General features: G+C 42.5%; 1 protein-coding gene across 1 annotated transcript in view; it reads right to left on the bottom strand.

Moving 5' to 3' along the window:
- The window catches only part of nos1apa (nitric oxide synthase 1 (neuronal) adaptor protein a), a gene marked incomplete at its 3' end in the record, with an annotated part of 171,963 nt that overhangs the window by 152,574 nt on the left and 427 nt on the right, over positions 1–18,962 (bottom strand). The window contains exon 2 of the mRNA XM_080506953.1: positions 18,611–18,682. Coding sequence (XP_080363079.1) covers positions 18,611–18,682 — 72 coding nt within the window. The remainder of the gene's footprint in view (positions 1–18,610; positions 18,683–18,962) is intronic.

The raw sequence follows: 18,962 nt of genomic DNA, 5'->3' as shown, positions 1-18,962 counted from the left end.
AGACCAGGGGAAAAACATTTTCAGCAATAAAACCATTGATTGCATAATTACAGAGTGTCTAAGTGCCGATATTCACCAATTAGATTTTAACTTTTGATGCAAATTAGGAACATTTCTCAATGAAACATGATTGGGTTTTTTTTTCAAACAATATAATCATGTCAGCATTATGTAAAAAAAAAAAAGTACGCTTTTGAAAAGCTCTTTTTTTGTTGTTTTTATTGCTGCTACTTATAAGCGGGTGAGTGCACGAGTGAGGGGAATTAAGAGGAAGAAAAGCAAGCAGTGGATTTGAAGAGGGAAGAAAAACAATTAAAGAACCAGTAAGGAGTGAGCTAAGAAATGGAGAGAAAAAAAAAAAAGACGATGCAAAGCAATGTGTTTTGGGCTTATTGCATCCTCTATACACACAGGCTGTGGGTAAAGCTGGGCTGTCAGCACCAGCCTGCAGCTTTAATGAAAGTGTCTGTGGAGGGGAAAAGGTTTCATTAAAACCATATTGGAGGGCAATGTCATTTCATCCTTGCAGCCCACTCTCGCGCACACGCACACACACACACACACACATACAGGAGTGCTAACAATCTCTGTAACCTCCCTATCATAGCATTTCCCCGTCTCCCTTTCATCTGCGCTGATCTAAAATCTGGGGAATCATTTGAAGCGATGCAGGACGGATGTGCTCTGATAACTCTTCTCTACATGTCCTTCTTTTTTTTTTTTTTTGTGCATGAAAAATATGACCGCCTGTGTGGCACAATTACAGCTCGAGGAGGAAAGATCCACAGAAACAGGATGAGGAAGGAAATACAGACAGCTGTAGGGGGCTTTAGTGTCATTACTGTTCCTTGCATGTGCAGGGACGACGACTTTACTCGTTAACTTTACTGCGATTTCCAACACTTCCAGCGGAAGGGAGACGCCCGGTTCAAGAACATCCGTGAGATTTTTTTTTTTAAAGGATTAATGGACGAGGTGGTTCCTTATTTGACAGTTGAGGTTGATGTGGCTATAATAAAGAAGGGCCGGGTCGAGGGGAGGTTAGCCGGAGAGCCGAGATTTAACCGAGGACGGAGGAAGGAAAGGACCGGAGGAGCCCGAAATACAACTCTCAAAAAGAAAAAGGGGGGGTTAGAGAAGAGGCATTTGGCTAGCCTGCTGGCAGCATTAAGATACAGAAGAAGGAAGCTGATAAGGACAGGAGGGCTAGCCGTGGGATTGAGACGCAGCCGTGGAGGGGAGATAGGAGGAGGGATGGTTGCAGTGGCGAGATAACGCCGGGCCCTGGGCTGATAGATGAGGGCAGCTCCAAGGTCAGCCTGGGAGCGGCACATGACTGCATAATATTATCACTTAGTGCCCTGCCAGTGTGTGTGTGTGTGTGTGTAAATGAATCCAGTGAATGAATCCATGTATATATAAATAACAGAGAGAGAGAGAGAGCGAGAGAGAGAGAATACACAATCACAGGGTTTTTATCCCCGTCGATTAAGTATTTTATCGGTTGTTTGTCGACTGTGATTCTGAGGAGGAAAAGTCCAACAAGGCACCTTTACGTGATGCACCTGAACGCGTCACTCACAGTCGTCAGCTACTGGAGTAAAAGCAGCTCAAGACAAGGTCATGAAGGGCAGAAATATCACTTTTGGGGCAAGTTCTGGAGAAGCAGAGGCTCAAAACGGCATGTATCTATATGCAGAATTAAAATCTGGAGGCAAAAAAAACCTTTTTTTTTTTTTGCATTATATAAACTGCAGGATTCAAAGCATGTGAAAAAAGTAGCGGCTTACGGTATATATATATATATATATATATATACATATATATATATGTATATATTTCAAAACCGCTTATAATCAATTCCTGACAGCAGCTCCAGCAACAAAAGGGACCAAACATCTGTCGTACAAAGCAGAAGTCTCACAACCTTCAGTTTTTCTGTGCAGGAGAATTATTTCATATCTATTTTTTTTTTTTTTTAACTCTGGCTTTTGAACCATTTAGAAGAGAACGAGCTCCATATTCTTCTGTTAAACTCAAGATCATTTCCCTTTACAACATCTGAAACCATTGGTAGTAGCGTACCACATAAAGGATTTGACTTTAACACGTTCACGGTCCCTGAGTGTTCCCACACAACAAAGTATTCGAGACTTTCCTGAAAAAGGCCAAAAGAACGACCTTGTGATCACTTTGCTTAAAAAAGGAAAAAAGTACAAAGTGCATGGAGCATCCACCATGTAATACCAGCTAAGAGGAAGCTTCTTGACTTTAATGTTATCCTATAACCAAGCAGCCAGTGTCTTGATATGAAACGCGAGGAAGAACGACGCGTCGTAAAAGGCAACAAAAAAAGGATCTGAATCCATAGAAGATCTGCGCTAACAGCTCAGAGAAGTGTCATTTCTTTCAAAAACTGAAGATTGAGACCCTGTTTACATGACGTTTCATAGAACTTTAGTATTTTACATGGCGGCGTATGGAAAAATGATTCCCGTTTCCACAGGAACTGACAAAAATCGCTGAAAACTGTGTAATTCTCATGCCAGGCCACCAGTGGGTGCTGTTGGTGATTTTTGAAAATAACACCACACACGCGTGCAGAGAATTAATACGCTATAAATAGATGTTCGTGTGGACAGACAGACAGCGTCATGCAACTCTCCATCACTTAAATCCACGACCACGTGAAAACCTGGAGAAAACTAAAACTGTGAAGGAGTTTTTGTCTCTAATGCAAAACAAATTGATGAAATTGAGAAAGATCGCCGTTAAAACTGCAGACAACCAGAAAGATTGGAAGGAAATCGGACAATTCCTGCCACTTAAAGTGCTCTGTAATAATACTTACAGCCAAATAAAGTCTTCGCTGTGATTTGCAGTCAAATTAGAGCGGCAATAAACTCCATTCATGTGCCTGCAAACAAGTGAAATATACAACAAAAAAAAAGAAAAGGGAAAAAAAACAAAACCCTGCTGAGCCTTCGTTGTGATTTGTGGTCGTTTTGTTATCAGTGGCAGAAGCTGCCACTTCCTTCCATCTGTGTCTACAAAGAAGGCATTTAGGGTTTTTCTTTCATGATAAGTGTTTTGGCAAAGTGTATGAGCCAAAGACCCCCCCCCCCCCCCCCAAAAAAAAACACTACACTACAGTCAATACTGTGCTTTTGGGGTCATTCAGCAGTGTTTAGCCGAGCAGCAGCTAAGCACTCCATCTGTGTGTCCTTTCCTTCGATGAGGTGTTTGTCAAAAGTGATAAAAAAAAAAAAAGCATAAGCCTAATGAGAGAAAAATAGTCCAGTGTGTCGCTGCCGTGCTTTGTGGTCATTGTGTTTAGCTGAGCAGCAGCCGCTCAACAGCTCCATATGTCTCGATATGAGACGTTCAGGGGTTCAGGTTTTTTTTTTTTTTTGGCTTGAATTTAAGTGAATGTGGTCGACAAAAAAAAAAGTTGTGAGACCAATTGAGCTGCAAATCTTAACGATTAGACTTAATTGGTCACACAAATTAAAAGCAGCGTCAACAAAACAATAAGTAAACATTTAACTTGATATCACGTCCAAACCACTCATCGCAAGGCTGTTTCCCTTTTCTTTTTCGAAAATGCTCCTGAAACACACACACCACACACACACACACACAAACTCAATACAATTAAAACAGGTAAATTAGAACAAGTGCAATAATTTGTGCAGGCCAGTTAGTTCAATCATGCCCAACCCATTATCACAATCCATTTCCATTTAAAACAAATGTCTTGAGGTAATCGTCGTCTGATAGTGACAGTTCGCCGACTCACTGGGTGAGCGGAAAGAAGCGCAGTGCATTCGTCACTCCGCCTGAGAGCCGAGCTATGAAAACCATGCCAAGTATGCACGTAAATTGCTCTTCAACAATGACGCTAACTATGTCGGGGGAGGAAGGAGCAGAGGAGGAGGAGGAGGAGGGGGGGAGGAGGAGGAGGAGGGGGTAGAACAGGAGCATAATGAAGAAAGAAAAAGGAGGGGCAAGGTGAAGAAACAGTGGGATGAATGGAGCTGAATGAAGAGAAGAGGGACAGAAACAAGAAGCAGAGCCAGAAGAATACAAAGGGGAGGAGTGAGGGGGGGGGGGGGGGGGCTGAGGGTGGTGGAGATGAGGAGAAAGCGCTGAAGAGGTGAGGGAAGAAAGGAGAAAGGACGGAGATAGGAGGAAGTAAACAGTAAAAGGACTCTTCATTGAGAGAACAAAGGGCAGAAATCCACAAGACGAATCTAAAGGTGAATGGGAGGAATATATATATATATATATATATATATATATATATATATATATATATATATATATATATATATATATATATATATATATATATATATATATACACACACATAGAGAGAGACAGATGGGGAACTTTGTTCCTGTGATGTCTTGATTCTCAGCCTGTTCCTCGAGGCATTCATAAATAGCCCACTTTCAACTATAAAGCAGATGCTGAGCAGATAATAAAAAAAAGGCCAGTGGAAGCAGAAGGGAGCAGGACCTGGAGGGAGTGTGTGTGTGAGTGTGTGTGTGCGAGTGTGTGTGTGTGGTCTGACGGCGAGACGTTAGTAATCCTATAGAAGCGTTGCTGAAAGTGCCAAAGCCTCGCTTCAAAAGTGTCTGTGAGGAGAAGCAGGGGTCTGCAGCACTTTAATTTAACTGCCCAAAAAGTCTCAAAAGTGGAGGTTTTCTCACACTGGAATCCACAAAAAAGTAGACGGAGACAGAAATTTTAAAAAGGGCACAAGAGTGACGAGGCGAACAGACGATTAGATCTTAACTGGATGAAATGTCGATTTACGGTCATATGATCTGGAATATCTCCGATCAAAACTAGATTAAAAACTCAAAGTCCATTAAATTAAACGAATAAGAATCACTGCCCTGCGTTTGTTGAGTCTTCGCTGTCGGTAAAAGATGTGATTTACGTCAACGCCTCGGCAGATTTAATGGCAACTTTGAAGAAAAGCATCTGCAACTGATTCTCCTGCAAAACGAATCAGCAATTTAAAAATGTGCAGCTTTAAACCAGCCAAAGAAAAATACCATCACGATATAAAAGGGATGAACAAAGATCAGTGTATCGAGGTCAGCGTTTTGTTTTATTTATTTATTCATTTTTTCCGCCCAACCTGGTGAAAGAGAAGCTGCGTTTCTCAGCCGTTCACATGGAGACAGAGTCGAGGCATTTTTTTTTCAAAAAGTTCGACCTTGGAAGCCACCTTTCCAAAAAGTTCCACTTTCATTGGCCCCGAGCATCGCTGTTGTGTCAACAGACGCCCAAAAATTCAAAAGGAAGTTTCCCCATTTTCACTTGGAAACCTGTGTTGTGTAAACGAGGCCTCTGTTGTGAAAGCAATCACCGTCGACTACTGACCAAATGTGACACGGCTGAGCCGAACGGGCTCCAGAAGACCGGAGAGCAATGAAGAAAAGTGCTTCAGAAAGAAAAGTGGTAAGCACTCTTGACTACGTCGGGAGGAGGTTGTGGGTTTGAGTCCTGGCAGGGCTTTTCTGTGTGGATTTTTGGATGTTCTCTCATTTTGTCCCACATTCCTAAAAACTGAAACATGAACTTAATATTTAAATGCTACATGGAGTTTACTTATTTAGCACTCAGCCATCCACTTGGGAGCAGTTTGGGGTTCAATGCCTTGCTCAAGGACACATTTATGCGTAACCCTCTCTACGTTTTCCCACCTAAAAAAAAATCTCATTCACAAGAACCTGCATGTTCACCTGGTTCAGAGCTGCTATGAGCAGCCAGACCTGAAGGGGGCAGCGTAACGAGAAGCATTAAGCCAAGATAGCCAATCAGAATCCAGAGGGGGGGGGGGGAAAACACACAAAAAAAATAATTAATTGTGGTGTAAATCTCCACCCAACCTTCTGTAGATGCAAATGGAAACACAGATTTTTTTTTATCTCAATCTCCGCCGTGTCCAGAGTTTTCGGAAATCAACGCTTTTTGTGACTCGGAGCTGCGTTTACGTGTAAATGCGCAGCCCAAACGCAAAGAAATATAACCGTTTTTATAAATAAATGAACGTGGCCCGGCGCTACTAACCGATCCACGGCCGCCCTTCAACTGACTCGCTAAATCGTTGTTAGTTGTGAATGCGAGTGTGTCGTCGTCATTCTGTGTGTGTTTGACTACGATGGACTGGTGAAGCTTGTCTTGCATCCAGAGAGCGGTGCCAACGCTACAACAAGAGGACGATGATGAATGAACGTTAGTGCTTCAGGATGTTTTTTTAGTTGAGAAGTAAAGGAAAAAGAAAAATAGCCAGATACACATAAAGTGAGAGAGTAAAAGGAACTCTGCCGTTAAAGTCGATATTGAGAACAAAACTGCTAAATGGACATTTAAAAGGCGTCTTTTTTTTTTTTTTTTCCCACCTTGAATTTTATGCTACAACTATATTTCCAAAGTGTTTCTCCCGAGCGACGTCCCTCTCTCTTTAGAGGGCACTCCATACTGAAAGTTTTTTAGCAGATTAAACCTTCAGCCATAAGGAAAAATCAGACAGATGTCGAAGCGAATATTTTTTACCTTTTGACAACTGATGGACAACCCAGTGATTTTCTTGTGAAGTCAACCTTTTTTTTCCCAAAACTTGCTTCTCCACGGTTGCATCTTTTCCTCAGCGCCGTTCCTGTGTTTATGCTTACGGGGGCATAAACCGCGGCAAACATTTCTACCCACGAACTCACGAGGCTCACCGCCGTCTCCCCGCCACCTTCCTGGAGGCAACGGCTCCGTCTCAATCTCCCAATTTACGGCTGACAATTACAGGAAGCTGCTGGAGACTGGGAGTGAAGAGTTCCGAAATGAAACGCTGGGAGGAAATCCTGCAGCGTCTGTGCACTATTACGTTACATTATCTTGTCAGACAGAGAGAAGATGAGGCGCCAAAGCGATGGGTTGTGAACAGCGGCGTCGAAGTGCGAGAATGAAAAGGAGGTAAAGACGCAACCGGAGTGCACTTATTACCGCTGACAACTCAAGTTTGCGGTTGTTTGCCTGGTTTATCTTCCGCCGGCCTCCGAGGCTGAGAAGTGTGGCTCAAACACCTCCGTCGTGCACAAACACACAGAAACTTGCTGGGTGGGAATTAATTCTCCGACGAAACCTGCAGCCAATACACTATTGCATCTTCAACACACTGATGTTTACCACTCTATCCGTCCTCTTTTATTCAGTTTATCCAGCTTAAGGATGCAGTGAGTCTAAACCGACTGGCACTGCCGGGTAAACTTGGCCGGTTGATCAAAAAGGGGAGCAAAACACTGCGGGGACATGAGACCCAATTCTGATTTTGTTTTTTTGTTTTTTGCTCTCACAAGTGACTCATATCTGACCTGTTTAGTGGCCATGTGAAAACTTCAATTCTGATTTTTTTTCATACCAGACCGAGGCCTCATTCTTATGCGGCCTCGCGGTACTCTTTTTTTGGGAACGTTTTATAAAATCTTAGAATTTTGATGACTCACCACAATTAAAATGAAAGAATCAAACCCTTTGATCCAACAATCATTTTATACCTGCAATTTTAGAAAATTTCAACTTCAGCTCTACAGTACTGTAAATATGCAGGTTTTGTTTTTAACCTCTTATTTTACTAATATATTTGCTTTGAGCAGAGGTTTTTCTCACAGGTCCCAATTCTGATTTTTTTTTTTTTGCTCACAAGTGACTCATATCTGACCTGTTTAGTGGCCATGTGAAAACTTCAATTCTGATTTTTTTCATACCAGACCGAGGCCTCATTCTTACGCGGTACCAAATTCGATATTTTTCATCATCGACTGACGTCACGGAGAAGCGCCGGAGAAAGCGGCTCCGCAAAAAACGCTAAAAGCTACGCTTCTCCCCCCCCCCCCCCCCCCGCCCCTCATTGTCCTTCTTCCCTCCCCCGTCATGTTTTTTTTAGATTTCGTCGGTTTGTATTTAACAACCACTCGAAAACGGATCTACACGCTGACAAGTGTTGCCAGATATGGCGGGTATCCCCCCAATTAAGGGGCCAAACTCAACCTTTTCACTTTGTTTATTTTGTACATCTGTATGTTTATGTCGTGTTCTTTATCATACATAGAATAGTTTTAGGGTTTTAACGCGATTCCGACATACGCTGAGATGTGGAGCTGGTTTTTATTCCGTTGTTTGGGCTGCAAACAGTGAATCAGGTCTGGCAACCCTGGTGGCGACGGAAGTGCCAGCCATATTTACGGTCAACACGCAACACGGGGCATGTTTTCAGAACCTTGATAAAATCCATACACGCACAGCGAGAGCATGATCAAATCCACCAGGGGTTTTCTCTGTGACTGGAAGGTTGTCGGTTTAAAAACCCGGATTGGAGAAACACTTAGCCGAGGTGTAACGGCATTTGTATTCGTCCCGTGCCGCCACAAGGCTCATTGCACGCACTCATATGAGTATTAAAAGTACACCAGGTGGCAGTAGTGAGCGCCTGAAAACTATAATTAGAGAAGGAGAAGAAGAAGAAGCTACAAAAACGACACAGTGAAGTATGAATAGAAGTCGGATGCAAAAGAAAAAGTCAGTAAAAGGCAACTTAAAACTTAAATCCTGTATCGAAACAAATTGTGTTCCAAAGTTTGGAGGGTAATGAAAGATAAACGCATAACGACGTCATTCGGTTACTTTTTTCTGACATACTGTACATTTTTGCCCATTCCTGCAATATACGACTTTTAAAATGCATCCCGAGTATTTTTTTATAAATCGATTCAAATGAAGCAAAACTTTTCCACCACTTCTAACTTCAACCCTGATTGTAGGATATTTATTTATTGGTTACTTAATGTTCCCAGGATTAAAATGTTAATAAAAAAAAAATAAAAAAATCTCGCAGGGTGAAATATATTTCTGTGGCATGGCGAGACGTTAATTATAAGAGGGGGGGGGGGAAGGATCAAATTAAGTCTGGGTCCCCGTTAGTTACGGCAGCAGCGTTTCTGAGAAAAGAACCCGTTAATCAAGCAAAGTTTCGGCTCGCTCCTTTGATGAAGGGCAGGACGACGTGACAGGCTTAACAGATTGTTCGAGGAAAAGAGGGGAGGGGGGGGTGGAAAAAGGTGAGGGAGAGGGAGGGGGGAGGAAAGGTGGGATTGCAAGAGAGTAATATAAAAGCTTTGGTAGCGAAGCCAGGAGAGTCATTTCAACATTCAGTCCCGAGGAACTAAAGTCAACATGCGTGTGTACGTTATGGGAAAAAAAAAGGAAAAAGACTGTGTTGTCTAGACACACCTTGTTGAGAGATTTAAAAAAAATTTAATAAAAAAATAAATCTTTCAGAGGCCCACAGAAAAGACCTGAAATCCTCACAGCAACTGCACCGAAGATATATATACGGACGCCAGCTGTCTTTTGTTTTGGGTCATAAATGTTGGATTGGATCCAGGAGTTTGTGAGACAATCCCGCCGCCGCCGCCACCGCCGCCCACACGGTCCAGCTCTGCCGCTGACCGCCGGCCGCCAGGTGGGCGGGCAGAGAAGGACGGCGGCAGTTTCTATGGTTACAACAACTTACAGGGGAAAAAAAAAAAAAAAAACACGTTTTTTTGCTTCCCGGTGCCTGATTGTGGTAAAAGTCAGTCACAGGAAGTACTTGAGTGAACGCTGACCGTTACATCCCAGGGTTTTTTGGGGGGAAATTCAGCTGCAGTGGAAAACTTCTGGTCTGTCGTCTTAAAGTTACACAACGTTAAAATAACACCACGTGAATATCTTTTTCAAATAGACGTTGCCTTGAATCAGCCGGGTTTCTTCCATTTCTCTGCATGTTTGTCTGATGATAATGATTCAACCTGCAATAACCCAACAAAATAATGAGCGAAAGTACTTCCACACAAAAACGCCACCTTGAAGATAAATCTTGCATCGCGTGCCGTTATTTTCCTTTAATTCAAGCTTGGACCACACAAATATGCAGCCCTATAAAATATCTATTCACGCAAACGGTAAAAGGAATCTGTCAACGTTGCCGTTTAAGGGCGAAGTTATTAAACATACCACCCACAACCCTCTCAGATTCGAACTGCCAGCCGCAGCGCAGGGCGAATAAATCATTATTCCGTTTACAATTGAGTTACCTAGCGATTTTAATTAAGCCTCGTGTGCTTCAGCCTCTGGCGAAAAGAGATTCACTGTAATGCATCTCGCAACACAAAGCCAGAGTGTGGGAGTCAAGCCCCGCAAAAAAAAAAACCCACAGCGTGTGCAAACTATGAGCAGCTCAACAATTCATTTACTACCTGGCGAATAATAAAAGAGAGTTATGCATTAGCCTCTTAAGGCCTGCCCACCGACTCTTCACTGACGGCCGGCAAAACAGAAGTTGGTGGCGGTGCGGGCAACCGTGATATTAAGTGAGCATTAAATAACACAAGGATGTGATCGACAGAGAGCCACTGATCCAGGACGAGGAAGAGGAGGAGGAGGATAAAAGGGGGGAGTGAGTTAATGAAGCATGTATTAGTCAGTGTCAGTCAGTTTTCTTGACCTTTTAACTGTGACCTTAAGTTAAAGAAAAGAAAGGTCTCTGAATAGTTTCCCTAAGAAAAAAACAAAAGTCTTTAAAGAAAAGGAACAATAATGAAAGTTGGGTGACGGTATCGGTATACGTATTCGTCTGCATACATTTATTAATTGGTTTGTATGTGTTGCCAACTTTTCACACAAACTACTCGCCCCGAATTGCATGAAATATTCACGCTTGATTTGTCATCATCCAAGGGCCAATCGATTAGATTTTGGGGCGTCACCGGCTAACCGTTTCCGAATAAATCACCAAAAAAAAACTGTGGAAAAAATTACCCATACAAAGCGGATGAGAGAGGGGAGATCAGCATCTGTTGCCATGGAGACACTCCCTGCTCAGTGTTTCACACGGTGACGAAGCTAACCAAGCTACCTCGGTTAGCATCTAATATGAGCGAGCGGCCATCATGCGGGCAATGCAAAAATGTGGCGTTGGCAAAAGTCTGCGTTCTACCGAGTGCAGCTCTAGTTTCAGATGCTTTCGAATCACTGGCAAAAAAAAAAAAAAAGGCAAAATAACAGTGAAATTTATCTTGTTTCAGAAATTGTCATGATGAAAAACACAACGATGCCACACACACACACACACACCTTCATAAAAGCCGCAGGATTTTTCAAAAGCTCCCCTGTTGATCGTCTCGGCACGAGAAAAAAAATGTGGTGATGATGTTTATGGACGGCGGGCAGATGCTCCTGCGCTCCGGTCGTGTCTCCGAGGTACATTACGGCTACGTTGCAACACTCGATTTGAATTTCTCTTGAACAAGAGAGAGCACGGAATCCCAAGTTCGACCCGACGACGGTAAATACATCACAGCTGTGATTAAAGAAGAGATTTAAGAGAGTGAAAATTATATATATATATATATATATATATAAAGGGATTTATTTGTTCATTCATTCTCATGTATTTATACTAAAGCAAGTTAATTTTGTATGTTTTTAATTCAGATTGGTGACACAGTGGTTTTTCCAGCAGTTTTCTTTCCAATCCCCCTCGAGTCTGTAGCTCGGTGACGGCGGAAGAAACACAAATCCAAAGCAAAGTGACCTTTTCCCTGCTGATCTTCATTGTCTGTTTCTCCATCAACGGTTGATTTTTTATTTATTTTTTCACAGCATACACAAAGAGCTCACCGAGCTCACACATTCCTTTTTTTTTGCCACAGTAACTTATCGTGCTGCTGAGGGTGATAAAATAAAACAAAGGAGTGTATAAAATCTAAAACTGTATTTCCTTTCAGCAGAATATCTCAGTATAATTCACTGTAAAAGCTGACACGTGACCAGAACAGATGTAATTAAGGTCCCGTTTTCACGACAACGATGCGCCGAGCCGCTGTAAACGCAACTTTTCGAAAACAGCTTCCGAGGTGAAATGTTTTGAAAAACGCGCCGACTCGGCTTACGGGGTAAAATGCAACTTTTTGAAAAAGCTCTGACTGTCTCTTTATGTAAACGAGGGGAAAGTGCAACTTTTTGAAAACACTGCCATTGCGCATGTCTGCCACGGCTGTAGTAAATAGTAATACTGCACATGTGCAGCATTTTTACTTATCATGGCACATAAACAGGGCCTTTATAAAACAATTTAAAACCCAGGGAAATGTTGACTTATAAATTACCTTTATTTTTCTTTTCAAACAAAGCCTTTTGAAAAGCCTTTCATTTTTTTCCATAGTAAATTAACATTCCATTGTGAATTTCTCTTGGAGATCATTAAAGTATCTATCTATCTATCTATCTAGTAATAAAATGTATCATTAAAATGAGGAATTTTTTAAAATAATTTGCAAGTACCAACGTCTTGCATGTTAATAAAGTTTCGTTTTTACATTCATAAATACTTTGATATAGTTCAATGTGTGTGTGTGTGTGTGTGTGTGTGTGTGTATAATCCCTGAGGTAACCACTCCTTCAGGAGAGCAAACAACTTTTTTCTTTTTTCTTTTTATTAACCAGTCAAACTACTTCAGCCAGGTGAGTCTCCGTTCACGTAGTAAATGAGCGTATTCATCCACAGGTCAGTTACCTGTTCCAGGTCAAAATCATTATTAGATCCACTCATTTGCAGCAATTTGGGCAGCTGATGACAAATGAGGAGCGCTGGATTGAGCCTGCACGGGATTTAATTTAGGAATGAATAACCGCTCTCATTCTGACTGAAGGGCACCTTCATACCAAAGACTTCCAGCATTTAACCCTTTAAAAGGGGACTTTTTTTTTTCTTCTTTCATTTGTTAAAAGTCAGTGGCCACAGATAAATTACATTTTTACGTAACAAAACGTGTGGAAATTGGTCAAAATTGTGCATATTTTACAAATTATAACTCACAATTATGAGATTGAAATGCTTTTTTTTCTTCACAAAATCAAACAATTACTATGGAAAATGCCAATCTCAACATAAAGCCAAATTTTTATGAAAACTTTCGGGTGCAAAATATGGTGAAATGTCCAAAAAAATTCTCTTTTAGCTGCTATATTATGCATGTTTTTACAAACTCAAGGCTCGTTTGACAACAACAATGTTTCTCGCTTTCAAAGCAGCGTCACTGATTTCTCAGCTCAGGTTTCTACGTCGTGTCCATTATTCTTAAAGATTCTCATATTGCGCAAAATTGACTTTCTAAAGGTTTTCCCCAACAGTAATAATCGTCCCCATCCCTGGAACGACGCTCCAGAAGTGAGGAATGTGTGAGCGGAGCCAGTCCAGCTCACACAGACACAGCAGATTCTGAATGCAGCTCCTATGATCCAATAGCAACGTTTTTGGGCCAACCATCACTAGTTCTCCACGCGCCAGATATGGAGTCACATCTCTTTAGATTTCGAACAAAACCATCAGTCAGGTGCAGCGACGGAGAGGACGAGCAAAAGCCCAAAATGACATAAAGCGGTTTATTCAGGCGCCTCTTCTCGTGTTTATTAATGCGATTAGAGCAAAGCAGGAAGTCGTTATGCATGTGTGGCAGGTAACAGGTGTAAACACGAGGCGGTGAAAAAGAGCCTCGTGAGCGTCGTTTTCCCGTGACCTGACAAGAGGGCATAGCCTCTCGCAGTGTTGCTCCTCAAGAGGGCGATTCGGCCCATCTGTCAGCACCGGGAGGGACGACGACGCCGTCGTTGTTGCCGCCGTTGCGAAGGGAGGACGGCGCACAGGCATCCGTGGAGAATGCCAGCCGCGTTTGCCAAGCTGTTAATAAAGTGAAAGTTGGCCGAGCTCCCGTTTGGTTCTCGGCCAGGTGATTTGTGACTATGGCTGGGCTTATTTTTCACAGTGAGTGCTGGTTTTTCCAGTGTAAATCTGCTTTTTTTTTCCCTCCCACAGTGAGTTTCAGAGTTAAACAGCAACTTTCTACATGCAGTCTATCATGTCAATAAACTCGTGCGGCAGGTAGTTTAAATCTTTAAATCTGTGCAGACGCGAACGAACTGCATTTATAAACTGCAGGCTGCTTAAAGAAGAAATGCCAGTTTTTAAAAAAATGAATAATCCAATGAGAAGGAGTGTGTGGACATCCGGACGCAGAGCATCCGTTGCTTGTTAATGTCAATCAGCGTGAAGCAGGTCAACGCCGGCTGCCACTAATTAACACCGGGTAAAAACTAAACAATGCAGCGGTTGTCACTTTCACTCATGAGGTTCACCTGTCTTCATTATCAGCCTTTTACTTCAGTTCTGTAATTCTTCTCTTCTTTAAATTTTTTAGTCTCATTACTCATGGACTAATCCCAATTTAAAGCGTCCTTGAGGCTTAAATGAAGACGCAATTAGGAGTAAAAAGACGACATCACGGCAAGAGCCAGAAGGGAAATGCACCGAGAAAGGTTAAGATAAATAACCTGGCGTTTGGTTAATACATCAAAAAATTGCACATTGAGCAAAATATCACTGTGACAAAAAAATGTAAACGTGCAAAAGAGTTTTCTGAATATAAAATCAGAAGTGAAACAGGGTTAAGAGTTTTGTTCAACAAGTAAATTAAAACATGATGTAGTGCACTTAATGTGACATTTGGTCACAATAGTCACTTGTAAATATATAGCATAGTGCAGTTTCTTGATAGCTACACAGGTTAGGTGAAGAAAACGTGGCTATTATCTCCCAGAATTAGAAAATACTGTTTTCATGTACTTTCATAAATGCTGTCAAACTTCTCTTGGAGCTCTTTATAATGTTGAACTTTTCTTGTAAGGAGTTCCTAGTTGGAGAGCTGTATCTCTGAAGGGCACCGCAACAAACATGATTATTTGGTTTGAGTCACGGAGCTGAGTTGCCTCACCACAATGACTTTATCTGGGGCACGTCAATACAGCCGTCCTGGAGCAGTTAGAGAATAACGCAGGAGTCTGAATGTTTCCATTTTTTTTTCAAAAAGTGTGTTGCTCCAACCAGCCAATCAGAAATCAAACCCTATATAGTGTCATCGGAGGTTTAGCCAATCCTAATCAAGGAAGGCCCCCCATCTTTGACTCCTCCCACAATTAGGCAGCTCTGCTCTGGCACATGGCGCCACGAGAGGAAGGACTTCCTCCTCTTCCCATAGATGGGCATGTGTGGGCGGAGCCAGTCCAGCTCACACAGACACAGCAGATTCTGAATGTAGCTCCTATGATCCAATATTCAAATCAAGGAAAAGCTGGATTTGGGGACCAATAAACTTTGAATGCAATGTTTTTGGACCAATGAGAGCCATGTGAAAGTGTTGAAAAGCTGCATGATTTATGCGTATACTTGTGCGATACACTAGAAACCCTTTAATTAAACAGTCTACAACAAAAATAATAAGTCATGAATCTCTTAATAACCCTAATTACACAACCTGATGTCGCGTAATGGTGAGATGTGTAAAGCCTCTGTGTTGTCGTTTGCTTTTGTCTTTAAAATTAGATCATATTTATAACCGTCTTTGAAAAGACGTTATCAAAAACATTTTATTGAATCATCAGCATTACAAGCGGCAACACCTGAGATTCCCTTCCATTTTAAAAACTCCCGGTCTGGATCCACTGTAAAGCCTGAGAATGCCATTAAGATGGGAACCTGAAGTATGTGCTGGAACTTGGGACTCACAGAAGACTAACACCAATCTTCTTCTTCTTTTTTTTCCCCAAGCATCAGATAACCGATGTACCCAGTGAACATCCGTTATCCGACTTCATCCCGGTTCGGCTCCGCAGCCTGCGGGACGGACAAAGAATCCCTATTTCTCTCTTATTCCCAGCCGAGGCCCAAAGCGTCTCCTCAGACACACCTAATCTCCTCAATCCCATGCTGCTCAATCTTCCCGCAGCCGGCGAACCCAGCGGAGGCAGATTAATGAGAAATTAATCCCTTTAATTCGCTGCAAAGGTCTCTTCTTTTAGCCAGATAAGCAGCTATTGGACTCTGCCAGACGATGATAATAATACATTTAATTTACGAGGACCTTAGTGTAATGTGGGCGCTTCATCTCGGCTGACAACGAGGTGGAAAAGTAAAAAAAAAAAAAAAAAAAACGCAAGAAAAAGACAGTGGGAAGGTGGTGGTTCTGTCTGGGGTTTTTTTTTATTTGAAGTGGCTTGTTCAGCTCATATCAGAGAGCTTGTTTTGTTTATCCACAAATGTCATGCGGCTCGACCAAATATTATTAGATCTTTAGGGAAAGAAGAAAATAAAACACCCAGACCTCTTCTTACATGAAAACGAGTGAAATTTCAAAGCACGCGAGAAGTTTCATGAAGTCGAGCTGAATCGTTCTCCCATCTGATTTGTGCGATTCCCCGAGAAGGCTAATTAAAGAAACACTTCCACACGTGTGAAAACTACAATCAGATATCCTGCGTGTTTTGTTTGAGGGTTTTTTTTTCTTTTTTTTTTCTCACACGCCGGTGGCAATTTCCTTGCAGTGTCATTTAGTCTCGTCATCCGCCACTGGCTTACAGGTGACTCATGCACACAATGAACAATGACACCACACATCAAACCGCGGTTGCCTTGGCAACCTGCACACGCTCAGACTGACTGTGCAGAAACAGCAGCCCATAGAAAATCTCGCACGGGGAAACACAAGACACCGCGGGGGGGAACGTCGCTCCACCAAAGTGTCTCCCGGAGACGGCGCAGCTCATCGAAAGTTAAATGAAAGTGGTTGTTTTTTATTAGTTTTTAAAGTAGAAACCAGACGAGCGACCCGGCTTTCCCTGGCAGACGGGAGTTTCTCGGCCGCGTCGCGTCGAGGAAATCGACAATCGGCATCATCGGCACGGCGAAAATACGTGATCGCGATAGGTAAGGGGATGTAAATGCAGCGCGAGTCCCTGAAGGACTTTTGAAAGTAGTCGGCAAAGGCTGTGCTGATGGGTTTTTTTTGTATTCTGACTGAGCTTCAGACCCTCCACATCCTGAAGACTGAACAGATGCGCAGAGAAGTGGGGAAAGGCTTTTCCAGAGGCCTGACAGTTTTTAATGTTTGTTCTTTGTGCTGGTGATTAAAACAAAACCTGTCAGTTGCAGGAGGAAAAAAAAAAAAAGTTATGTTTTGCTGTTTCGTCACTGTTATCATGCAACTTTATACTTTAAAGTGTCTGTACATGTGTTGTTATCTGGTAGCAAGTAGTTTCTGCAGCTGCACCGCAATCAAATTATCAATATAACGAACGAGCAGCTTATTTCGGTCTCTATGTTGCAGTAAAAAAAAAAAAAAAAATCAATAGTGTCTATGTTTTTCCTCACATAACAGCTGTAATGAAGATGGATCAAAGGTGCAGGCGGACATAAATGATCGTATTCGGTGGGGTGAATCAATAAAATTTTCTTTGAAGGACCGGAGACGACTTTGAAGTAAAAACAACACACAAGAAACTTAATTGCATACGGGGGTTGACGTGCCACTGCTTCTGATGCAACGACTCCTCCTTCCTTACTCAACAGGCATTGGTGTACACATGCATTCAACAATTTCAAAGTTGGCACATGTCCGTTTGCCAAAACAAGCTGCTGCTCCTCTCTGTTTTTTGTTTTTTTTTTACCTTTTGAATCACGACTCTGTGCAGACTGCGTTGGGTTTCCCTACAACCCGTACAGGACAAAGGGCCTTTAGGAAAGCTGCTCCCTTCCAAGTTAAGATACCTGCGGTTGCCTGTATTGTGTCGTCAGGCCAGCGTTAAACCGTTTTCACACTCACAGGGAGCCAAACCAGAGAACCATTTCCCTGCCAACCGCGACAGCTGCTATGGTTGCACACCAGGAGGTCCACTTTATAGGAGCAGGTTGCTTCTTTAACAAGAGCTATAAGAACATTTTGCGCCCTTAAAAGCTCAACTGTGTCCACACAAATGTGTGCGTGTGTGTGTGTGTGTCTGGTTTAGGAGAGGATCATCAAGGTAATCTCCACACACCAGCCAGAGCATCACCATAATCCCCCCTCCGAATACCTCCACATCAACTGGCTAGACCCCCGAGTTCAGCTCTCCCGGGTGAAATTCTGCAAAAACTTGGCAGCCACGCTAATTAAGTGTACTTTCTGAAACTGGGAAGAAAAAAAAAAAGCTATAAATCGCAGGTTTACGCAGCAGAAGGGGGGGAAGTAAGAGAAAGAAGGGAGGGTGCAGAATCACAGTCCAATGCATTGCTTCAAAGGCGACTTAAAAAAAAACAGTGATGGAGCAACATGGGAGGCTGAACCTCCCGCCAGGCAAAAGCAAAGTCCCAGACAGAACAAAGTCTGCACCACTTACACTTGCAAAGTGCTCCCATAACTAGTAGGGGCGAGTCAGAGGAGTGCAGTTGGCACTTTCAGCTCCTTTTTAAGTCTCATTTTACTCGATATGGCTTGAGAGTTGAACTCATTTCTCACAATAATACAGTATCCCACCATTGGAGCCAATACACATTTGGTTTTTTTTTTAGAAAAGCGTGAGCTGTTTCAGTTATTATCCATCAAACTGCCTCACAAAACCCTCACAGACACAGAAAACAGTAGTAGTAGGAGTTGTGGGGGGCAAAAATGCACGAGCTCATAGCGCACAACTCACCCGTATTCTCCTCATCGCGGCCACAATCTCCACCCGGCTGCTTGGCCGCGCCACATCCAAACTCCCGATGTACTGTTGGTGCCAGGGAGGTGAAACGTGACAGGTTAACAAAAATAAATAAACAGATAAAAATTAATTAAAACAACATTACGCGTTGCGTTTTCCGTTTCATTCCAATACGACACACTCGAAATTAAGGTAAATCATTAACTCTGCGCGACTCCCCAATAAACTGCACTCACTTTACTGGCCGTCAAAAAAGCTTCCAGGGATTATTATTACACGCGTTTTCACGGTGGGTGAGTTTTGTTTATTCAAATGTGTTTTGGTTTTGCGCTGCGCGCTTTTACGC

Source organism: Blennius ocellaris (genome assembly GCF_963422515.1).
Source record: "Blennius ocellaris genome assembly, chromosome: 12".
In the NCBI taxonomy this organism is placed as follows: Eukaryota; Metazoa; Chordata; class Actinopteri; order Blenniiformes; family Blenniidae; genus Blennius; species Blennius ocellaris.
This window is presented reverse-complemented; position numbering and strand designations above follow the sequence as displayed.